Here is a 25,212-nt window from a genome sequence, read left to right on the forward strand (position 1 = left end):
CAGACACACGTACACACATGCAAGCCTCATCGCACAAACCTGCACCTCTCCTCCCTCCTCTGTTTGTCCTCAGGTCCTATCCCCCCCTTCTTCCCTTCACACCCTCCTTTCCCCTCCCATGTGTCCCTGCTGTCCTAATCCCTTCCCAGGCAGGAAGGCCCTAATTGAGGGTGCAGGCTTCGGTTTGTGGCCTGTGGGCGCCCATTACTGTGTTTTCATAAGCAAGTGAGGCCTGCCTGACTGATTCAATATTCATGTGTCTGCCAGCTACTCCTGGCCCAGCACGCAGAGACTTCAGCGCTGTCAAATTAGCCCTGCATAGTAAATAACGGAGTGGTAGCGAGAGAAAGAGTGAGACTGGGAGCGAGGTGGAGGGTGCAGCAGAGACAGAATCTCTGAGTTGGTTGTCATTTGGAAGGAAGTCGGGGTGGTTGAGAGGCAAAGTATTTGTTTGTTCATTAAAATTGAATCACAGCTTCACCTCAGATTTACCTCCTGTTTGGGTTATGAACCGTTGCTCACAAGGAATTGGGAAGAATAATAAAAATAAAACATTAATTTGCAAAGAGGCGTATTTGTCTAATCTGATCGTATTTAGTGACATAGCTGACACTCGTTCTCCCCGTTTCAACATTTAGAAGATTTCGTTGCAGGACCGTCTGTCGTAATAATCCGTTGTAAGAGTTGAGCTCTCTTTAATCACTTTTTGCTGCAGTGCAGATTCTTTGTGCTCACATCTGTTCTGCAGCAGTGTGAAGTGGGTGTATAACACAGTACTGGCATGCATAAATGAACCATCAGGTTTTTGAAAGCAACCGTGCCAGAATTAGCCCCCGTGGCTCTTGATTTGAATTGCAAATCCGGGTTATAATTAGCGAACAGTCTTGGATCTTGTAAGTCAGGAAACCTTTGCCCCCGTCCGAGAGTTAACCTCTGCCTTCCTGGGTCTCCTCTCTCCTAGGTGCCCCGTGCTATTCCAAACCTCCGTCCCTGCTGGGCCCGTACCCTCGCAACCCACCCTTTGACTACCCCTGGAGTTTCAACCCGTACCTCCCGGGGGCCTTCTCTCTCAACAACTGCCCCAAACTGCCCCCTGGCTCCCTCTACCCCTCCCAGTTTTACCCCAACCCTTTGCAGAGCAGCCTTTCCCAGCTGCCTCATCCCTTTTCCTCACTACTCCCCCCAGGGGAGGCTGCCGGAGGTGAGAGGGGAGCGCCGGGGCAGACTGGCGGGACAAACGGCACAGCGGGTGGTCAGCCCGCTCGGCTCTGCTTGCCCCCCTACCCGAGCGGCCTGTCGATGGGTCGGACTGACATCGGCAACGGGGCGACGCTGGGGGAGAGGGTGGAGGCAAACCCTCCGAGCACAGGCCTGGGTCTGGGTTTGGGGGCCGTGAGCCTCGGAGCCGGGGCAGGCCAGCAGAGCCCCACGGAGAGGAGGGGCGGGGTGAAGCAGGACCCGGAATCGGACTCGGACCTGGAGATAACGGATCTGAGCGACTGCAGCTCGGACAACGAGAACGAGCATGACTTTGGCATCGGGAAGGAGTCGAGCCTGGTGAGCCGGTCGCCGCTTGTGTTGGATGGGAAAAAGGGGAGCCTGCTACCTCCCATCACCTCGCTCCCCCCACCGGTGTCCCCTCATCCGCTGAAGAGCCTGATGCCCCTCACTCCTCCACCTCCTTCCCTGCCTCCGTCGCTCTCCCCCTCCATGGCTCTGCACGACAGACACAGGGAGGCAGAGACTCTGAAAATGATCCACAGCTAAGACATTTTCTGACCATGCTGACCGGGTCTACGCTCTGATAACTCTCTTCTTCTTTCCTGCTTTAAGCGATCAAATCTCAATCTCACGCTTGGTTATAATTTTTTCCAGGTGTAGCACTTACATCCCCTACGCCGAAACGGTTTGCTGTGTAAGTTTTTTCACTCATCGCCCCGCTGTCTCTTCCAGATTGGATTGCAATATTGTTTAGCTGTTAATGTGTTCGTTTTTCATTCTGTCTTTTCTGTTTTGATTCATCACACCAAATGTGTGCAAGAACTCTTCAATTTGCTGTCTGTAGCGGGGCTTTGAGAAGAGGGCAACAAGGTGGCAAATTACATATTACTTCTGGCTGTAAAAATATGAACATACTCGAACAAATCATAATAGCCAAAGCAAATGTCCAATTTTACATATTTTCATTTGAATTCTCGGGGCTGCAAAATACATTAAGAGACATGGTCAAATATTGCCACCTAGTGGTTCTCTTAGGCAATACACTCTAGAGCCTTCACCTTAGTACCTTTGCAAAAGTAGGCACACCACTTTAACTTTTCCCCATTTTGTCCTGCTACATGCACATATTTCAGTATATGTTATTGTAATATTTCTGGTTGGACTGTAGTAGTGTATAATTGCGAATAGGAAGGAAAATAATGCATGGGTTTCAAAGGTTTTTACAAATGAAAATCTAAAAAGTGTGGCGTGCATGTAAAATCAGCCCCCTCTAATTTCAGGATTTGTAGAACCACTGTTTGCTGCGATTACAGCTGCAAGTCTAGTCTCTCAACCAGCTTTGACTATCTAGATACGTTATATTTTTGCCTTTCTTCTTTACAACAAAACTGAAGCCCAGGCCGACTGAATGAAGTGCAGCTCTGAATATCACCATTCAAGTATCGCTATAGAGTCAGGTTTAGGCCATTCTTCCATGTGAATATGATCTAAGTCATGCTATTGTATCTCTGGCTGTATGGTTTGGGTTTCTGTGCTGCTAGAGGCTGAAACTCTTCCCCAGCTTTAAGTCTTTTGTAACTTCTAAGAGGTTTCCTCAGAGAATTGCGCTATGTTTGACTTCATCAATTCCTTCAGTCAGCTCTGGCCAGGTTCCCTGTCCCTGCTGAAGAAACGTGTCTCAGCATTTCGTAGCAGGCATGTTATGTTCAGGATGTCAGTTTTTCTGCCGCTCACAAACATATTCTTATCTCATCTGAAAAGAAGACGTTCTTCTGCATGTTACCTATGTCCCCTACATGTCTTGTGGCAACATGTGGAGGGGACTTCTTGAGTCTTTATCAGCAACAATGGCTTTCTTCTTGCCCTGTTTCCATAAAGACCAGATACGTGAAGCGAAGAATTAATAGCTGTCCTGTCAGCAGGTCCTCCTATCTGATCTGGGGCTCTCTGCAGCTCCTCCAGAGTTACCATGGGCCTTCTGGCTGTTTCTCTGATTAATGATTTCCTTCCCTGACCTGTCAGTACAGCCTGACTGGCAGTTGTTTGTAGGTTTATAGCCACACAACACAGATAAAACAGAACCCTGTGGGGTGTTCAAAGCTTGAGGATAATGCTTTATAATTTAACCCTGCTTTAACCCTCTTTGCGTCTTTATTTCTGACTTGTCTCCTGCGTTTCTTGTTCTCCACGATGTTGTTTTCCGACAAACTTCTGAGGTCTTAACACTAATTAGGTGACTTGTGTAGGCAATTGGTTTAGCTGGATTTTATTTACTGCACCAGAGTAAGGGGGGTAGAGAGCAAGAGCATGCCAGATTTTTTGAAAACCATGTATTATTCCTTTTTCACCTATTCACTGCTTTGTGCTGCTTTGTCAAAACCATTCCAATAGAACATATGGAAATCGTGCTTGTTACGGGACTAAATGCCAAATTTAAAAAAAGGTTGAAAACTTTAGCAATGCGCTGTTGTATGTATAAACTGTCCCTCCAAACAAACTGTCCCCTTTTAAATAAGCACTGTTTCATTTTTTTATTCAAATAAAAAGAATACATTATTTAGTCGGTTTTAACAGTATCACTCTGTGAATGTTGAATTCTTGCTGCACTTTTTACAAACAGGAATGAAAAAGAGAGGCGAGCGAGCTGGATCAGTTCCAAATTTGTATGAATATTTCTGTGTATATATTTTAAGATGGTGTACATGGCATTTAATTATGATTCCTCTATGATAAGATTTACCTGTATCGTTGTGATTTACTTCAGTATTTAAACATGTTGGAAACTTATAAGCGTCGGTGTATCAAGGTTCAAACTATTAATGGAAGAAGATCCGCAATCTGAAAATGAAGGAAGAGCTCTGTCTTACATTTTTATTTATTTATTTATTTGTTTATTTATTTATTTATTTATTTATTTATTTCCTCTTTTAATTTCTGATTTCAGTCTGCCCCAGCTAATTGTGCCCTTTGGTCATTTTTACTACATGCCCAGTGTGGAAATAAATACCCGTTGGGTTTTACAAAAACATACTGGCAGACACATTTTTATAGTGAACGTTAAGCCAGTGTGAAACTACTGTAATTAGTCAAATGTTAATGTGATTGGTTTTTGGACTTTCTTTTTTAAATCCTCCCCAAAAAATTGCTTCGTTCATTTATCAGTCTGTTTTTTATTTCCTTCTTTCTTTATTTATTACTTGTCCCTGCAGAAACAAACCATTAAATAATGTGAAAAAAAAAAACATTTGTTCCCTAAACACTGTTGTACAGTTTTTTATTTTAGCAGCCTTTGCTTTGTCAGGCAGTGTCACTTTCAAGGATCCTCTGTGAAAGCTCTGTTGTAAACTTACTGTAAAGCTTTATGTTTTGTTGAGTTGTTCCAGGAAAGGTCACAAGTCACCCTTGTGTGAAATACCAAGCTGTAAATACTGTTTCCTTTCTGTGTGTATGTGTGTGTGTACACATCCCAAAATGAAAATGCAGTGAGTCTACCGATCATCTTTCTTTATTTTACTGTAAAGAGGACAAAAAATGAATTTGCCAAAAGGAGAAAAAGATTAATATCTTCAAAAAGCAATAAATATTATTCTGGATAGCAGGCTGCTGGTGAGTTTATGGAATGAATGAGCGAGTTGTGTGAATATTGTATCTATAGTTTTACAGTTTAATACACACCCACAGAGATAGCACTCGAATTCGATTTTTTTTTAATTATATCAAATAAAAAAAAAATAAACAAATTGTGCCAGCCAGTGGCACATAAATTATGCATATGCATAAAATACATGTAATACATAAACAAATACAGGAAACCACAGAAAAATGGGCAGGAGGCTGCAGTTTACAAATATTATGTGAACATTTTCACATAATTTAAAAAAAATTGGCATAATAGTTTTATGTCACATCTTAGTGAATGACAGTTTCCTAGCATTGTCAACAAAGGACGACCATGTTTGATAGTACTTCCTTAGAGACCCTCATAAACTATACCTTAACATGGATGGATGGATGGATGGATGGATGGATGGATGGACGGATGGGTGGGGGGCCGGATGGATGGATGGAAGGGTGGGTCGATGGACAAAAAATTGTAATAATTTTCAGCAGCCCCACTTCAAATAAGAAAGGCAAGAGACCTTGCCATTCAGGCAAGGCAGATGGGTGTTCATAATTCTATAATAACTATAATAGCATGGCTTCTCCCCCAAACTTGGACATATCTACGACCAGAGCATTAGTCTTAAAATACTCGGGCTATGGCCACCAAGCCTGACAAGGACTTAACCTCAGTGAAGAAGATGGTAAGAGAAAAAAAGAACAAAAAAAAAAAAATCTTCAAGGCTTACAACAATTTTTGTATGTGACAACTTTGCAACAAAAGGAGAAATTCTAACATATTCATAAGTGCTATGGATATAAAGTGCATTGTGTTTTGCAAATTATTATAATTTTACTGTTTAAAAGAGTTTAATATTAAGATAATCGTTTAATGGACAACTATAACAGCACCATAGAAAACTCCCTGATGATAATTCAAATGACCTTTACAATCTCACCCACATCAAGCTGTGTGTCATTATGACTCCATCCAACTTCAGTGCCTGAACCAACTGATCAAATTTGTATTTAGGTTTTTTGCAGATGCTTTGCGTTATAAAAGCACATTTTGTCCTCAATATCAACTAGTCCTTTGAAATATTAACATTTTAATGACCATTTAACATCCTGCAGAAAAAAAAAAACTGTTGGATGTAATGTGAAAAATAGCAATGTAGATTGACACCGATACTGTGCTTGGGGACAAATCTAGAGAATTTGTTATTCATAATTAGTTTTTATATCATGTCCTAATTATGCTTCCCCACATTTCAAATATAAATAGTATTCTTTTCTTTTGCCTACTCTACTTTGTTTTACATTTTATAGACTTTTGTCAGAAAGAAAACACACACAACAGAAAGAACTGGTCATAGTTTCAGGTATTGATCTACAAGTAGATCAAAATTCTTTTAGTTTGTAAATCAGTTCACTAAAAATACCTATTATCTTTAGAATTAGCCTACCTAAAAGCACCAGTGACAGTATTTCTCTATTTTCTCACTATTCTCTGATTCATTTTAGAAATTGTACAAACCATGAAATATGTTTGTAAGAAGATAAACAGATTCATTCATAAATAAAATTATCATCAATTTCTGTTGGATAGAAAACAGCCTTTAATTTAAATCAAGGATAACAACAATCTAACTGCTCAATGTGGTGATGTAGAGTGATCTAATTAACAAGGCAGTTTTAAAACACAGGCAATAATAATAATAAGAAAAACAACAACAATAATGATGATGACAACAACAACAATTGCAATGATGAATACATTTAATTATTTTCCAAAAAGTCTGTCTAAGGACATGTTTTGCATGTGATGTGATACTTCACTTCTGAAGTTAAATTATTAGAAAACATGGAGGCCAACTGCTACAAATGCCAGTACCTTTACACTTTGCAGGTCATGTTAGAATTATCCTTCTTGGTTGGAATCACTCAGGTAAATCCAAATCTAAAATAGATTTATCTTGTGCAGGTATTCCCAGATATTCTCTTTTTATTGACTTGCTATAAGTGGAATTTTCAAAATTGATTCATGAGTTGTGCTTATTGATAGTCTTCCTGATCCCAGGAATAAATTCTAATAAAAAAACAAATTTTTGTGTTTAAAGCAGTGCTGCCTTAGTTTGGACCTTTCCGTTTTAGGTTTCATTGTGGTCCGTTGTGACCAAATAATACTCTAAAAGATTCAAATTTTTCTGGGCAAAAAACTTCTTATGATTTGTTACTTATGCGTATAAATGTGTTCTTGTTATTGCACTATTTGACCTTTTAGAGTGGTTATTAAACCCTAGAGATAAGCTCAGACTCTTTGAGAGAGTTTTTTTTATGTCAAATGTTGCTTTATCCATTTCCAATACTTTTAGATTTTTAAAGTACTACACACTTGCAATTTATGTATTTATTTGGATTTCTTGATACAGTGATCTTAATTGTAAGAGAGCAATTATACATTATTATTTTTTACTAATTAAATTCTGAGTACTCCTATTTTTTTACTTTTTTTAGCTCAGAGCTCAAGTCAACTGTTTGTAGAGGCGAATGAGCAAAATGCAGATTGCCTGAGTAGGAACAAAGTTTGTCCACGGTGTGGCGCTAAGGGAGTGTAATAAATGCACAGGATTAATTAAGAAGATATGTTTATTTAATATGCACTGAGCTCCATCAACACACACAAGTTCATCAAACAGCCGCACAGAGCAGTGCAATGGGAATTTATATATAATCAAGTAGGCCTGAGGGACAGATTATTATATCATATAGTAAGATAAATAATTTGCATTAAGTATAAAATAACGATAAATGAATGAAAAATATTTAACTAACAGTAAAGAAAAATGCAAAAAAATATATAAAACATTACTTTAAATAGATGATGTACTTAGAAATTAATAACTTACTTAGCCATTATAATATTCAAAAATAGCTATGATTTCAATGAATAAATAAATAATATTCTATAAAAGTTTCAGGTTGTAGAAAAAAAGTTTGAAACCGCTAGAATTTTTACAATACGCTCTTTTTTGTGTAGTATACGAAAAATGCCCTTTTGTTGAGACGGCTCTGGTTAAATTCTGAAATGATCCGAGTAATTAAATCAGTATTTATTACCAAGTATTACCCACGTAGACATAGACCGAGGCTTGGAAAACGCAGTTGTGGCAGCGTGGGTCATAGACATATAAATAATGTCTGTGGGGTGGGTGAGGTGGGGACTGCTTACTGTGTGACACCGTGCGGAAACAAGCCGCTAACTTCTACAGGAAAACACGCTAAAGCAAAAAAAAAAAAAAGGCTCACAAGCATGGTTTAACAGTAGTATAAAATAAAGCGCAGCCACTTGTTAATTTCCAAACAGTAACTTCTAGCACTGTTCGTTACACGGAGTCCCAGTTTTATCTGCTCCCCTCTCCTCACCACCCCCATTTTTTTTTCATGTGTACTTCCGCGTACTGTTTTTTTTTTTTTTTTCTTCCCACTGACACTCGGCAACTTTCGAACAGGAAACCCATTAGACGCTTCGGCCGTCGTTTTCTCTTTATTAGCCGGTGAGTACATCATTTGAACCCATTTCCAGTCAAAAAAATAATAACGCGCTATTGGAGCCTTTTTGAGCCTCCGCACGGTGAGTCTAAAGTCGCCCGCTGGAGGAGATATTTGTTTCCCGGAGAGTAATGGCTCTGGCTCCCCCCTCTCTCGCTCCAGTCGCTCGCAGCCCGAGCGGCAGACGGTGGCGTCCGCAGACAGGAATCCTGCGCTGCGCCTGAATGCGTCCTCTCTAGACGTTTTCTCCCTTAATAGCGGTTTCTGCTTTCTACATTTCTGGACTTTTTTTTAAAAACAATTTCTGTTTGACCACTTGACTCGGTGTCAGGAGCTTTTGAGTTTTGCAGACAAGTCGGAGGCAACTTTCTTCAGGTGGCAGCAGCTGCAAGCAGCGGAGTTGTTTTATGTGTGTTCTCTGGATTTATTCGAGTCTGTTTTTTTTTTTTTTTTGTTTTTTATCCCAAAACCACAAATCAGTTTAATTTTCCCAAAGGGAGGCGCGTTGTGTAATGGGGTTGTCAGTGGGAGGTTTATTGCAGGTGACCTTGTGAAATCTATGTTTTTATCTCCTTTCAAACTACTAACCCCCCCCCCCCCCCCCCCCCCCCCAAACCGTGTCATTTATCAAGCCAAAGTGGCCCAGTGGAAACAGTCTGACCAAGGTTAAAAGTTGGAGAAAAAAAAAAGGAGCTGTGTTCTCCTGCTCTGGCCTGAGAACAGTTAACCAGATGCAGCTACATTTCTATGTGTCTGGGTTTAGGAAAACTTGGAAAAAGGACTTAAAAACGACAGTGCCTTGCGAAAGTATGCACACCCATGGATTCGGCTCCCATTTATTGTGATACGCCTAAATATCCGTGTGGAAGTTAATATCAGTAAAAATTCTGGTGGTGTGTTATAGTTTTAGAAATCCTTAAAAAAAAAAAAAAAGAATTGTAGTGAACAAACAGCACATTACACCAACCTCATGGTGAAACATGGCGGCGGCAGCATCATGCTGTGGGATGCTTTTCCTCTCCTGGGCCTTTATCCTGAAACTATCCTGCAAAGTTGCTTTATTCTGAAATCCACTGAAATTCTCAAGCTGTATGCAAACGAAATTTCGTTCTGTACGCACTCTGTGCATACAAAATGACAATAAAGTTTATCTAAGTCTAAGTCTAAGAAGCTGAGGGTAATCAGTCCCCTGAGCATAAAGCCTGGTTTATGCTTGAAAAATAAGTAATGATGACACCTAGTGGCTAAAATCAGAACAACGTGTATACGATGCCTTCCGCAGAGACCGGCCGTTTACTCAACGGTCCGTTGTTGTTATGAAACTCCACAGAATCGGCTTCCGCGTTTGCAGGCTGCTGCCGTTTTAGCCAAAAATGAAACGCCAAACGCTGCGCTCCGTTTTGGGAACCCTGGGAACTTTCGTACCATCGGCTCAGGAAGCAGGAAGTGAACACGGGCTACACACTTTGAACCGACGTAGTTCCGCTTCTCCGGGTTTTGAAAGGAGAAAAGCTTGACTAAGACGTTGTTGATGGAGAGGACTGATGGTTTACAGTGAATGTTACATCCATCCTGGGTTACAAGTGAGAATGATTTAGGTTGATTTGATAGTAAATATCCTACTTATTGCTCCTTTAAATTAAAATTTCTACCAACGTTGATCTCCTAGAAACCAGCATTTTTTTCCCCCAGACATTCTTCTTTGCAGAATAGTTTAGGTAGTCAGATTGCATGGGGAGCAAGCGCACGCGCAAATTTTTGAGTCCTCCCACAGGTTCTCAGTTGAATTTTGTAGTTTTACTCTGACCGGGCCGTTCCAACATATGAATATGCTTTGCTGTAAACCTCTTACGCTGCAGCTCTGGCTGTATGATTAGGGTCAGTGTCCTGCTGGAAGGGGATTCTCCACCCCAGGCTTAACCTGTTGGAAGCTGCGAATGACTTTTCTTCCTGGACGGCCCTGAACATACATAGCTCTTTCCATAAACTCTGACCAGCTTTTCTATCCTTTCTGCAAGAAAAAAGAAAAAGAAAACAACACCCCCACAGCATGATGCCACCACCACGTTTCACAGTGGGGGATGGTGTTTTCAGGGTTTATGTAGGCCAAAAACCTCTATTTTTTTTTTCCACATTTGACCACCAGACCCCCCCCCCCCCTCCCCCAAAGACTGCATTTATAGATCCCACATTGTTATTAACATACATTCGAGCTTTTGCTTCTGAGTGCAAACTCCTATCACGAGACCTCTCCTTTTGTGCACGGGATGAATTGCTTCCTCTGACCTGCCAGATTTTGTTCTCTCGGGATCCAAGGCATGCTTGTTTCTCTGCAGGAAGGGGCAGTCATTACACCGCCATCAATGATCATACTTTTTTTTTTTAATGCCAGCTCTGTAATTGAAAAACAAACAAAGCATCTAATCAGCTGGTTGTCCCTCTACGCTGTTTTTTGCACTATACGAAGAGAAGACTTGAAGCAGGGCCCTGCTGCCTCTTTTCTCTATCGCTCATCATCGGATCAGACGGTATGGACTGGGCGCCTCAGCGCAGACAGAGTTCAATAATTTGCGTCTATACGTAATTGATTAGCAATGAGGATTTTTTTGCCTTGTGAAAAGTGAAGGACGTCCCTCCCCTCGGAGCTGCAGAGGGTTTCCTGCCTTCACAGGAAGCTCCAATTACTGTACGTCTAGCAGAGCAGTTTCGCTATCTTGACTGCCAGCAGCGACTAAAAAAAAAACGCAGTCGGCAATCATCATACCTCAAAAGAAAAGGTCTTCAAGCCACTTTGTCAAAACGGGACCTTAGTGGTTGCGTGTCTGAAGAGTATTTATTTTATTTTTTCATCAGGGCAAACGTTGACATTTCTGCTTTTCCTCTGGAGGTTTATGACGATGAGGTCTGCTCGTTAGTAGATGCAGTTTGGGAAGGGTGTTGGTGGTTTCGGAGACGGTGACGCGCCACGGTCTTGAAGGCCCCATGTGAAGCGGGCCCTGCCACTTCCTGTTACGCTCTGTTAGACTAGATGGAGCACTGCACTTGTCATCTCTTTTTCTTTACCCACGCTTTGCAAGTTCAGGCTCGTCTGGAGGCCAGAGGCTACCTTCGCTTCCTTTTAAAGGAATGTTGGCTATTTAATTTGAGCTGCTGTGCTGCTCGTGCGCTCTCTTTCTCTCTCTCTCTCTCTCTCTCTCTCTTCCACCTCCCTTTCTCTCCCTCTATCCATTGTTACAGGCCTACATAAACTCGCCCACATCAACCGCCTCTCAGAAAGTAGGTTGATGAACCTGGGTAGTACCACTGTGAGGCGTAACAGTTGTTGTCAGCCTCAATGAGAGATGCCCAACAGCTGGAATGACAGGTAAGGGCACCCACAGTTGGAACGGCCTGGGGGTGTCCTGAGGGCCTGGAGCTGTTCTGCTGGAGAGCTAATAATTTACCGTAGTCAGGCACGGCCTTCAAAGCCGAGCGCAGGTATTCTTCTCTGGCTGCGGTTCGTTTTTGACGAACAGGCAGCAGATAACGAGAGACAGAACGGAGCGGGCCGCTCCTCTCGTCTCCGCGGGTCAGTGCCCGAAATCTACTGATTCCTGCTGAATGAGCTCAGTGTTCGAAGTGGGGGTGAAGGTAGAAATAAGCATGCAGGGGGAGCGGGGGGGGGGGGGGGGTTGATGGGAACGTGGCTTTGCTGCGTTGCACCTCCAACAGAAGTTGTACCTATCTGAGAAAACCACAGCCGTTCTGGGTGCTGGGTAAGGCAGCAAGCTGCAACGTGCCGCTGAGTGTTTTTTTTTTTGCCGTTGTTTGCGCAGATCGCTCGTGGATTTAAATGCACAAAAGAGATTTGTGAGCGGTTAGTTAAGTTGTCAAAGTAGCTCATGTTGATTTGAACAGTCTTTGCAGGGGTGTTTCGGCGTACAGAGAGTACGCGTTCGGTATGAACCTTTTCACAGTTTGCCTTAAAAGCACAAGATTCCTTAAAGTATTTTTGTATTGAGATCTTGTGATGGATTGCAACATTATCACATAAAGCATAATAGCATTGCATTGTTATTTTCCTTACAAATTTCTAAAAAAATATGTGGCATGCATTTATCTGTTGAGCCCTTTTTACTTTTCCACCCCAAAATAAGACTCCGTGCAACATATTGCAATTAAGAAGTCTACTAATCAGTAACTTGTTGGTGGATGTGGGCTGGAAAGCTGAGATTGCACTCCATCCAGAACCCGGGTTCCTACCAGTGAAACATGGCGATGGCAGCATTATGCTGTGAGGAAACTTTTCTTTAGCAGAGACAAGGAAAGGATTGAGAGTTGATGGCAATCATGGAAGAAAACCTGTAACAAGCTGAAAAGCACTTGAGTCTGGTGTGTCCTTCCAACAGGACAACAACCTAAACATAATGTGTGGATATTCAAAGGATATTCTTGTGTTAGAATATCCCAGTCAAAATTCAGATGTAAATCCAATTGAAAATCTTTGGTAAAACCTAAAAAAAAAATGATTCTCTATCCAGTCTGACCCGTTAATCTATTTTGCAAAAAGAATATGAAAAAAATTCAGTGTTTGAGACACGGAAAGCTGATAGAGACCAGTGAAGTAATGAGATCAGACTTTCTCATGCCAATTAAGACTCGCTCCACTGTTTTGCACAACCTGCAGATGCCTAATGGACACATCACTAACCCCAAAATAAGTGTGTTACAGTAATCCAGCTTAGATGTAACAAATGCATGGATTTCTGTTTCCAAAAGCTGCTTTGATAGAATGGGATTTATTTTGGCAAACTGCCTCAAATGAAAAAGGCCAGATCGTACAACAGCCCTTATCTGCCTGTAAAGTTTAAGATCTGCATCCATATCAACTCAAAGATTACTGATGATCAGTCTAACATACTGTGCCATAGAACCAAGATCTATGGTCAGTGTCTCAGAAGTGCCCCCAAAAACTATCACTTCTGTTTTTTTTGCTTATTAAAATGTGAAAACTCTAAAGGTTTGACTGTAGCGTTTGGCTGTTTTTATGTCATCAGTACATTTGAACAGAGAGTCTGCTGTTGTAAGATGGAGATACATTTGGGAGTCCTCCACATAGAGTGGAATGAAACCCCATGTGTCCTGAAAACAGAGCTGAGGGATGGAAGACGCAGACAGAAAAGTAGGGGGCCTAAAACTGAGCCCTGTGGGACCCCACGTTGAAGAGAAGAAACAGAGGATACAAAATCACAAAGTCCGATTTCTATTACGACAAATAAACATTTTATGATCCATTATATCAAAGGCAGAAGTTAAGTCTAAAAGTACCATGATAGCCCAGTCAACTGAGCCAGTAGCTGAAATCACATTGGTAAAAACTCTTAAAAGGGCAGATTTGGTACTGTGTAGAAATTAAAAAAAATCTCTAAAATATCATGTTTGTTTCTGAAAAGTGCCATACAGTTTGTGCAAACTACCTTTTTATTTAAGTTTCAAGATAAAACGCAGTTTGGAGATGAGCCTGTGATTTTCAACAAGATCAAGATCAAGAGCAGGTTTCTTAAGCAGAGAATTACTGCCTGTTTCAGATCTACAGGTACAACACCACAGTACAAACTGCTATTGATCATTTAATGTACAACTGGTTCAGTAGTGAGGAAAACCTCTTTAAACAATTGAGGAGGGAGACCATTGTATGGAGAACCAGAGGGCGTCAGGTAAGCAGCGATCTGCTGTGAGGAAAGCAAATACTGGATCAAACCTGTCAAAGACAGCAGAGCAGAGGCCATGGATGGAAGGGTCGTGAACAGGATGGGGGAGCTGGGCTTTCAGAGACGTTACTTTAGCAATAAAAAAAAAACGGTAGGAATTTCTCACAAGATGGAGTTTGTCGAGCATGAAAGATCAACTCAGCAGCTTAAAAAACGAGACTGAGGACAATTTACCTGGATAATAGCAGTCTTTTTGTTTCTTCAAGCATCTTTAACAGTTTTCTTATAAGAACTGTAATATTTTAGTATGTGATAATGACACCTGAAGTTAATCCTTCTTCTATTTACCACCAGCTCTCTGATCTGGCAGGACGGGTGGTGTCTCCCAGCCAGGGTTCTGATTCGCCCGTTACTTGCCTGATATTAAAACAGGCCACATGATCTAACACGGTTTGGCAGGTTGAGTAAAACCATTACATATGGATCGTGGAAGACCGCAGTTCTGATTAAAAACAACGCAGAACTGACCAGCAGTGAGAGGGTTAAAAGACATGACTACAGCGCTGAACACCAGCAGCATCAGGACGAGGATTAACGTTGGTACAAAGAAGAGAAAACTTTGACTGGTTTGTGATCAGACCACACTAGGAAACCAGGGCTCCAAGTTAAAAACAGGTTGAGTTAAACTTTGACAAATTAAATATTGTTCAGCACTTTACGGGAGGATGACGCTACGTTGAGGTCAAAAGCATCTCCGTTAGAGCAACAAAAGTAGACAAAAACAATCAAACTAATGGCTACCCCAGAACAGAAGACATGTTGCAACAGGTGCATGTAGTAAATTTAACAATGGCTGAATTCCTTTTGAGCCGCTTCACTTTTAGGGTCCTGTTATTTTTATCTTAAGTGGCTCGCCGCAGATGCTTGAAGGGCTGTGATGAGAAAATCTAACCAGCGTTCAAAAGGTTGCTCCAGATGGGGCCATCGCATTAACCGGATCAAGGACTGGTTAGCATAATTTAAGCTGACTTTGTTCTCTGTTGTCTTTGGGAGCCTTCCCATTAAGCAAAAACACAGCCAGGTCTCGGTTGTGTCGCTTTATTTCCAACTATCTGCACTTCTCTCATCTGCTAAGCAGCGTAGGCTGCAGATGGCGGCGGGGAAGGAAACCGAGCGCCCCGTGACCCGAAGGAGGGGACTTGGCAGGTCTGCCGTAAGAAAATCGTCCCTAAAACCAATAATTCTCCAATTCAAATGTAAATGTTAACAGCGTTGTAAACCAGTTTTTTTGGTTTGATACATTATTTTGTTTATTTTTTCAAACCACAATCTGGGGACAGAAACAGACCTGCCAGCGTCTGCAGAAAGTAATATCTTCAGGAAATCTTTAAAAACCTCGCATAGATGCGACATAATTTTGGATTTAATCTGGACTATTTATCCTGCATTAGCTACCATTACACTGGGACTAGATGAAGGCTGAAATAAACTTAACTTTTATGCATTGCTTTTGTAAAAGTATTGTTTTACATCTGTTAGAATGGCCCTGTGCCTTTTGATACAAATGTAACTAAAAAAGATTTTTTTTGGGCCACAAGCATAGCCTCATATGGTAAATCTTCACAGTTTAACTTCTGAGTGCTTATTTCTGTTTAGACCAAACAACGGCTGGCTTTAATTAGACATCTTTTGTTGTTCTTTTTGATTGATTGCTAAATTTTCATACATGTTCTAAAGGAAATATGGTACAACTGGGGAAAAAAAAAACAAAGACACTCTTCAGGTATCTTGAATTTTTACTCAAGAGCAAATAAAAAAGAATTAGATAGCCAATTGGCATATAAGCACAATTACTTAAACACATTAATTACTGTGCAAAGTTAAAAGATTAAAGAGGAAAGTGATAAAACCTGAGCGGTTAGATCAAAGGGGGAGAGCTTTTGGAGCCACTTTCTCTGTGATTTGTGGAACCATTGTGTTGTTATCTGTGTGCTTTAGCTGATACATGCTTCCCTTTGAGATACATTCAGCAAACAGAGAGGATGGAGACTTATAAATCATCTCTGAATTACAGTTTATTATTTTTAGGTTTTTTTTGGTTGAGATTATCATGTATTATGCTTAAGAAGTTGCAAAAAGGCGTGTCTTTAGCTTCACGTGCTGCTGGCCTTCCTTGGCGTTCCTTATTCTCCAAAAATAAACCCTTTTGGCTGAGAATTAGAAACAAATCAAGCATAAATCTTATCAGATTTTCTTTGCAGTCAATCACCATCTGCTAAAACCAGAACTGGCCGATAAACAAACAATGCACCTGTTTCAAACATCTGATTTATGTCGTTAGACTATCTGCTGATTTGGTAGGTTCATTGAATAGGATCTGAGTTTCTGGGGGGAGAAACCCAGACAGAGAAATATTCAAAAATTTAGATTTTGACAAACGGCTGTTGGCACCAAAGTTCTTTAGATTGTTCTCAGGGAGAGGCAGCTCCAGAACAAGGCTGGCCACCAAAACCGAGGAGGTCATGTCAGAAATTCCTGACATTTGTTGCACTGTTGTTTTTTTTTAATGTATTGGAGCAGCTACTGGATAATGGCCACCGTCCAGAACAAAAATGGAAAAACTTGCTTATATTCACTGCGTTCGCTTAGGATGGGGCGGCCCACTGTTGACCTTACTTTGACTGTTCCTCTTTTCTCCGTGTTTTTTTTTTCTTTTTTTCTTTGCTGTCTTCTGAGAATAAAGCCCGTCCAGTTTGTTAAGAACACGCTCTTCCTTCTCTGAAGTGGAAATGAATGTGTGTGTTTAGGGCTAAATTCAGTCGGTTTACTGTCATCATCCAGCATTTCAAAGGTAAAAGGAAATATCCTCTATTTCAAATGATCGTAACACCCCACCTTTCTCACCTGTTCCAAGAGGCAGACCCCCACACGTCCCACACCCCCCCCCACGGTGACCTCTTCGGACCCTACAGAGGTCGAGCGCAGTCTAAACTTCCACAAATAAAATCCTCTTATCTTCCAAGTGAAAAAATGCCATTCTCAGCTAATCTTAAGCTGCAGCGGTTTGTTTCTCTACGCACCCCAGAGGAGGGGGGGCAGGGGGGGGGAAGGTGCCAAATGGAAAGGGTTGCGTCTCTCCGTCGGAGTGTGAGTCAGAAGGACGGCCGGTAAACGGACGGGACAGCGTGCGTGCGCATGCTTGTGCGAGACAGAGCGAGAGGAAACGGAGAATGAGCTCTTTCATTTGACGGTCCGAGTGGGAAAAAAAAAAAAAGCGAGACCGGACTCCGCGGCCGATGTTTACTTTCGAGGAGTGTGGGGGTTGAAAGGCCCTTAAGTGATGTGAATGTGTGAGGACAGTGTGCTGACTGTACGTCGGGCCGCGGCATTCACAAACAACAGATCCTGTGTTAGTCTTGGTGTGAGAAATGTCGGCTTTTCGCACACGGGTCGCATTAAATCTGTTGGTAAACATTTCCACCGCCACGTCAGGCTGCGCCGACCATTTAGGTTTAGGGTTCCTTTTTTTTTTGTCTGTGCCAATTCAGCTTAATTAAAACGTGACTTATAGGAGAATTTGACTTTGTTGAATTAAACACATGCAAAGAAAATGAATGCAGAGAAAAGCATTCAATGTTGAAGATGACTTAAGCATTAGGTCAGTGTCTGTTTAAAGTATGTCTGTATGTCGGTTCTTAAAGCTTTTCCTGAGAAGTGCTTTGGCATTGCAGCAATACCAAAAATAATCGGGATTCCACTGTTATTAGACGGAGGCTATTTATATAGCATCATCCATTAGGAGGCCAGAAGATAAAGCCAGACGTGTGCGTAGTCAGACCTCCTAGAAATATTTTCATTTCTAGGTTATAGCACAAAAGATTAGGTCATTTACTTAAATTAAACTCTAGATGGTGATAAAAGATGTTGGTCATCCTGCTACATATCACTATTTTCAGTGTCAATATTATTAAAAGGTCTCCACATAAAGCGTCAAGTAGAGAACCGGCCTGGCTGTTTGTAGTTTTGTTTTGTAGTTTTCTATTTCTGCCTTGGCGAGCCAAACCATGTCGGCGTTTCAAACGCGTTGTGGCCGATTTGCTTTTTAAAGGCTTCCCCTTTTAGAGACGTCGGAACAAGACGCTAAACGATGAGAGAACCGTTTTCGGTCGAGCGTCTTTTACAGAAATATGAACGTCAGCATAGCTTTTTTTTTACTTTTAGGGTTCAGAGCAAGAGAAATTCTTTGTTTCACCTTTTTAAATGAGTCAACCAGTAAAAAGTGGTGTTGAAAACAATCAAACGTAGACGGGACGTGAGGACCGGGCCGAGCCATCTGTTGTCTTCCTGATGGGTTCTGCTCATCGCAGGTATGGGATTTTCAGCGTCGAGGGGCCAAGGTGCGCCTTTTTGTGCAAGCGCAGAGGCATTTTTTTGGCTGGCGACGCTTTGATTCTGGGCAGGCTGACATTCCTTCCAGAAATATTTGACATGAACCCTGGTATTTCAGCTCTGTTTGGTGCCTTCTTAAAAACGGGCCGCCGCTCAGATGAACCTGCCGCCCAGGCACATAATGGGACGACCGAATGAGTCAGGGTCAGGGCTTTGGGTTTTTTTTTTTTCCCTTTCCGCCAAAAAAGGCTAATCAGAGATTTCTTTGTTTAATCTTGGCAATTACAGCCGCACACATACCCGGCCTCGCTCGCGTACACATGGAAGCAGTTAGGCCAAGCTGGAGGTTCACTCTGAACTGCCAATCCATGCCAGTCGATTTTCCCCTGGCCTATCAACTGTTTCCATGAGGCCACTGACCTCTTTATGGGGGCGAGGCGAAAAACGGATTCAGGGGTGGGGGGGGGGGGGGGTGTAGTTGGAGTAGGAGGCTGGAGTTTACTTTAGCTGGGAGGAAACAAGCAAATAAGCCAAAAGCCTATTAAGCTTTGCTGAATATGTGGACACAGACGTGGGAGAGATTTGCGGCTTGTTACGCGCGGGATACCTCGTTTATCATCTTTTAAAATGTAAACAGGCTCTGGAAGCCTTACACATTCATTTGGGTGGGTGGGTGGGGGTGGGGGGGGGGATGGGGCTGTTCAATATCATTAAAAATGTCTGAATAGAAGGTCATCGACTCCCTGCAGCAGCTGAGTCCAAGTATAACCGAGATAAGCTGGCTGCGCTAAAACAATGTTACAGGAGTATGTTTCCCTTTTGCAGTGAAAACAAAGCACAGCGTGTCGGGCAGGTTGTGTGAAGCAATGAACGACAACCGAACGAGGGGGGGCCCTGCTAGTGTTTTCCCTCAGCTATCAGCCCTGATCTTATTTTAGCAGCTATGTAACGGTCGTTAAATGACATAATTGGTTCTTGTCGACCCGCTATGAATGCACTGGCTGTCTCGGAGTGAAGGTAGGAGGAGGTGCTTTGTTTATGGGGCAGGACGTGATGGAGATGGAAGCGGGAGGAGAAGAAAGGAGGACATGTTTAGGGATGTATGTGAAATAAAAACATATGAGGTAGGGTGGGGGGGTGGCTTGTTCTCTGTGAGAAAGAAAATCTGCCTGACTAGGCATATAGTCAGGTTCTTAACACCCTCAGCGAGGAGGAGCCACTCCCTTTCACAGGAACTCATGATCTGACTTCCCCCGTTACACGCGCTCAGCTGAGCAACGCTATCTCCGGTTATCTCTCCGGCCCGCTCTCCGCTCGGTTGTTTGCCGAGTGTCACAGCGGTGACGAGATCTCTGGGATAACTTTGTTCCCCCTGCAAAGGTTCTGGCCGCCGTGCTCTCACCCTTTTTCTGTCGCACTGAAATAACAGGCAGACGTTATCTTGAAATGTCTTATCTCTGACTAACTGGGTCTGCGTTTGCCGAATAAATTAGGACACTTGTGTTTCGTTCTGGAGAGATTCCCGTCAAAGGGGTAATCCAGAAAGGGCGTTTTTTTTTTTTTTTTTTCCTGAAGTTTATTTGTTGTTTTTTAGCAACGCTCGACTATGCGGATGCAGCAGACGCTGAAAGTGGTTTCTTTCTTCAGTCTGGAGTCCCACACCAGACCCCCAGGACGTTTCCCACAATTCACCTCCACTGCTTCTGTTATTAGATTGTGTCTCGTTAACGCCCACGTCTTAGGATCAGCTCTGTTACTCTGTTGTCATCACAGGGCTTACTTTGGAGATTAAAGAAAGACAAGGTAGTCAGAAATGGTGTCAATGCCTTAAACGTCTAGAAGTTAACAAAGGTTGCTATTTTTTCCCCAGAAATGTCCAGTTTGAAGTTTCAGACGGAGATCCCTGACTTTTTTTTTTTTTTTTTTTTTGTTTTTGGCTCCTATCACGGTCACTGAATACAGGCGACTCCTGATCTTTGTTGCTTTAAGTCAACTTTAACAGCTTGCTTACAGAGTTGGTACAAGTGAGTCATGAGACGTCTGTGACTTTATTATTTTGCAAAGCGCTGGGATTATTTATTCATCCTGCAAACCTGGTTAGACTTTGGAGAATACGGTGCAGTAACTGTCCTACACTAAGGCTCTGTTGGTGCATGAAGCTGAAGCAGAAAATACATCTATGTGTCTGTATGGGGGAAAAAAACAACCAAAAAACAAAGGTAAAACAGGTTTCTGTGCTGTGTCATTCTCTATCGATGTGGTTGTCCACAAGTACCTAAAGTTCAGTGTCGCACATAGTAGCCAGCAGTGACGTTGAGGTGCACCGCCTCGAGATTAGATTATTTAAAGTGTGTAGTTTCAGCTGTCTGCAACACAAAAGGCCATTTATCATATGCATTGGCTGTATAAGCAAATAGTTAAACTGATGTCACCGATCAGATAAAACATGTTAAGCAATCTCCATGTGAACCAAGTTCATATGCGGTTTTATGTTTCTTAACATGCGATTAACGCATGCATTTCCTTAATGACGTTAATTACGTTTTAGGGGATTTCGCTCTTCACACCACCCCCTGTTCTGTTGCTATCCTGCAACGCATCTGCTCCTTCTGTGCAGAAATTAGTCTTTTTGCACCCGTAGACACCTTCTAGTTTCAGTGCCCAGCAGAAATACTCGTATCCTTTTGAGCTTTGTACACGTTTTGTAACATTAGAATTAATTCCAATGCACTTTATTGGGGTTTTATGTGATAGACGAACACAAGAAGTCCATATTGTTGATTGACAGGAAAAAGTTTTTATTTTTTTAGTTTCTCAAATAAAAATCTGTACAGGTTCAAGTTATGTCTCAGATCCTCAACAGGATTTAGGTCTGGACTTTAACTGGGCCACTCTACCACATGTATCTATGTTGATGTAACTCTAAACATTGCAGTCTGGGCTGTATGTTCATTGTCTTTGTCCTGCCGGACGTTGAACCTCCGCCCCAGTGTCGCGTTTTTTAACAGGTTTTTTTCTCCAGTGTTGCCCTGCTCCATCCACCTTCCCAGTAAGTCCAACCAGTTTCCCTCTGCCTGCTGCAGAAAAGCTTTTCCTCAGCATGATGCCGCCACCAAACGTTTCACAAAAATCGTTTAAGGTGTTGTGCAGCGTGTTTTTTTAATTATCCCCAATCCCCCTATTCTTTTCCCCTCCGTTCCTCAATTATGCAGTACTTATCATTGGTTCCATACGTAAAACCCAACTAAAATAACTAGAGATGCACCAATCCAGTTTTTTCCGGTTCAATCCGATACGATACCTGGGCTGAGCGTATCGTCCGATACCGATCCGATACTACTGTTGAATGACTGAGCCGTATACCTTGCTGTGTGAGTGAAGGCATCAGGCTTGGCACAAGCATTGTTAAAAACGGGTCTGCACGCTCTCTATCATGGTGCTTTTGGAGGTGCTTATTTAAGTTTGTGGTGTTGAATTTACCAACTTTATCACCATCCCTCGCAATGTTCGCGAGATATTGGATGTTGCAGTCGGACTTGTTGGCGTATGCAGTTTGAAATGTTTCCAAATAGCAGACTTGGCCCGGTCCGGCGCTTCCTGCACGCAGCTCTGTGTTTGCTCATTTCTAGCTGCTGTGCGCGCTCTGTGATGACGTAACCGGCGTTGCAAACATAGAAATGTCTAGATCCGCATAACCATATTGCTGTGTATGATATTAATAAAAAAGAAATGACTGGATCGGAGTGCTGGATCAGCATCAATGATCCGATATCCGATCCAGCTTATCAGTCAACATCGTCGCCGGTATCCGATCCGGGTATCGGATCGGTGCATCTCTAAAAATAACAGGGGAGTTTGTGGTTGTAACAGAGGATGAGGTGAAAAAGCTTCAGCGGTATAAAGTATTTTTAAGGCTGTCTATCTAGTAATTTCTTTTTAATTTAAGGACACACGTTTTATATGAATTCATACACAGGAGACATGTTCTATAGTCAGAGATGTGTTTTGGGTCTGTGAAGTCGGAGCTCTGCCAGCTGCAGCCAGAGCTGCCTGGTCAAGGTTGGACAAGCCTTGGGTGTGTGCTCCGTTATGCTTTGCTGACTTTTGGAAACAGATGTGTAATTAGTAAACTCTGATGTGTGGGCCTTTAGCAGTTTCTGGATACTTTACTTCTTCCTGCATTTGCCAAAATGTCTTGCGTATACTTGGATATTTCCGTTGCCTGTTCTTTTAGTTGTTCCACTGCTGCTTCCTTGTTTTTTATGTCGGTGTTCACATTTTTCTTCTATTCTTCCTTCCCACCTTTCCTTCATCTCTCATTTTTTATGCTACCTTTCATTTAGTTAGTTAATTCACTTTTGATATTCAGTTATATGATGCAAGTTTTCAAAAGATGAAATAAGATAGGATGTAGTTTATTCATCTCAGAACTGGGGAAAAAGCTGGGTAGCAGGAGCATAGCATAGAGAAAAGAGACACGCTCAACAGAAGACCTAAAACTATGAAGTAGAAAGTGTAAGTGTAAAAATGTCTATATTTATCTACATCCTAAAAGAACATGAGGAAGAACATAGACAGCAATGTTCTGTCATTTTTTCAGTTTTATTATTTGCTAAAAAGCCTCAAACATTAAGATTAAAAATGCATGACTGATGACTCATTCTCCTAACCACATTCACTGGCCTGAGTGAAACAACTTTGCTGTAATGGTACATCTTTATTAACATTATGTCCATCGAAACATTCGGAGCAACTTCTTCCATGTGCCACCGTTTTATTATTACCGTATTTTTCTGACTATAAGTTGCACTTTTTTTCATAGTTTGGCCGATCCTCCGACTTATAGTCTGGTGCGACTTATATATCAATTTTAAATGGTAATTAATTTTGAGCAACATGAACCAAGGCGTAAACGTTACCGTGTATAGCCTCAATAGGGCACTCTAGGCTTGTGAAAACTATATACTGTGCCTGTATCTCCTAAAAATGTATTGAAACAATAACTTGTAGACAACAAAGACTGTTTCTATGTTGTTTTAATGTTTCAGTATGCATTCACGCAGCGGAGTGTTGCGTGGTGCAGCCGAAAGCCCCAGATAGCGGCACAACCCTGTTATTTCGGCTGTCCGTGAAGCTAATAACGGCTAGCGCTAGCTTACAGGACTGTTTCTGGCTTCTCCTAATTTATCGCATTCATCCTCCCAGGCATGTTCCTCATTATTCAGACTGTTTTTGATGCAGTTGTGTAATTGAATAACTTGATTTACCAGATTAAATGTCAGTTTTTAGTTTTGGATTGTGTGAAACAAATGTCTAAATAAATGAGTATAGTCCAGTGCGACATATATGTTTTTTTTTTTTTTTCCTCTTTATGACACATCTTTTGACTGATACAACTCATATTCCGGAGCGACGTATATTCATAAAATTGCGGTAATACCTTTTTAAATCATAACATGTACAACAGTTCTTTGTTAAGCTTCATTATATTTAATGGGATGTTGCGTAATTGTTTCCTGTTTGACAACTTGTCATTTTGGTCAAGTTACAACCAAACAAGGCCAAACCATGTTACCACCACAACTGCTCAAAAGTTTTCTTTCTCAAGATATGATGGTTTTAATTCAAACTGATACGTTACATTCAAGTTTAATCCTTAATTCATTAGGCATATGGGTTATTCCCTCAAACTGCCTACTGTTTAGCGGCATTGTGAGGAAAACAATCATCTCATCTTGATTGTGAGCAAAGCTAAGGAGAGGATTGTAGACTTTAGGAGAAACGAGAATACACTATTTCCACCATAGGTGAAGAAGTGAAGGTGGTAGAGGCATAGAAATACCTCAATGTTCGTCGATTGGACTGGAAAGGCAAATGTGAAGCTGTCTGCACACAGCGTAACCTTCGCTGTCGCTGCTCTAGAACCCCTGGAGATAATTGTGCAAAGATGGATTCTTCATAAAATGAAGGACGTTATGTACAATCCTTTTTATCTGACCGTTACAAAGCAACAGAGCTTCTTCAGTCAGAGGCTTTTCCAGAGCCGCTGTAGGACAGACCTCTACAGGAGATCCTTCCTGCCAACAGCATCTACAACAGCTCTTTGAAGAAACCCGCATATTATGAGTTAAAATATAATTTAATCTCCCTTTGGGATTAAAAAAAAGTGTTTTTGAATTTAATTCAGAATATTTTGGGAGCAGTAGCATGCTTCTAACAGCCCTTCCTTGCACAGCATTGTGGGTCGTTGCTGTGGTTGAAACATTATCGTTGCCATCTGCCGATGTGGACGAGGCATTTAATGGTGCACCTTTGATTACGTTGTGACCTAAAACTAGTCCAGGGCTCGCTCCTTCAATCGATCTTCTGCGGAGGTGAAGCGACGGCCTTGAAGTTTCTGTTTGCTCATCTTCTGTCAGTTTATTGATGGAGTCCAAAGTGTTAGGATTAGGTGCTGCAGTGGTGTTTTAATGTGCAACAGCAACTAATTTTCTTTAGGAATGTTATTGCTAGCAAACACCCAGCAAACTTATTTTATTAGCATCAAATTTGAAACAGAAAAAAAAGTCTTCCTACTGATTGAAAATGCCAAACTCTTATTTAACCTGAATGCTTATAGGGGGTTCAACTCAAATATTGTTCTTGAGTCATCAAACTCAAGAACAAAAGTAATAATGACGCTTTTAAGGCTCCAAGGCTCTTCTTTGAAAACTTCCTGGGTGAAAATAAGAATAAACTAGTTTATCTGTTCCGTTAATTA

General features: G+C 41.7%; 2 protein-coding genes across 9 annotated transcripts in view; both read left to right on the forward strand.

Moving 5' to 3' along the window:
- Positions 1-4,814, forward strand: part of erfl1 (Ets2 repressor factor like 1) — an 80,915-nt gene extending 76,101 nt beyond the window's left edge. For all 4 annotated transcript variants that reach the window (XM_021308315.2, XM_036135201.1, XM_036135202.1 and 1 more), the window contains one exon: positions 962-4,814. In XM_021308315.2, the coding sequence (XP_021163990.1) occupies positions 962-1,767 (806 nt within the window). In that variant the 3' untranslated portion in view covers positions 1,768-4,814. The remainder of the gene's footprint in view (positions 1-961) is intronic.
- Positions 4,815-8,280: 3,466 nt separating this feature from the next.
- Positions 8,281-25,212, forward strand: part of arhgef1b (Rho guanine nucleotide exchange factor (GEF) 1b) — an 81,460-nt gene continuing 64,528 nt past the window's right edge. For 2 of the 5 annotated variants that reach the window (XM_036135186.1, XM_036135185.1), the window contains exon 1: positions 8,281-8,378. The gene's annotated coding sequence lies outside the window, so the exon portion shown is untranslated. The remainder of the gene's footprint in view (positions 8,379-25,212) is intronic. The other 3 variants (XM_021308297.2, XM_036135184.1, XM_036135183.1) reach the window with 2 other exon arrangements.

This window comes from Fundulus heteroclitus, chromosome 3 (genome assembly GCF_011125445.2).
Source record: "Fundulus heteroclitus isolate FHET01 chromosome 3, MU-UCD_Fhet_4.1, whole genome shotgun sequence".
Lineage (NCBI taxonomy): Eukaryota > Metazoa > Chordata > Actinopteri > Cyprinodontiformes > Fundulidae > Fundulus > Fundulus heteroclitus.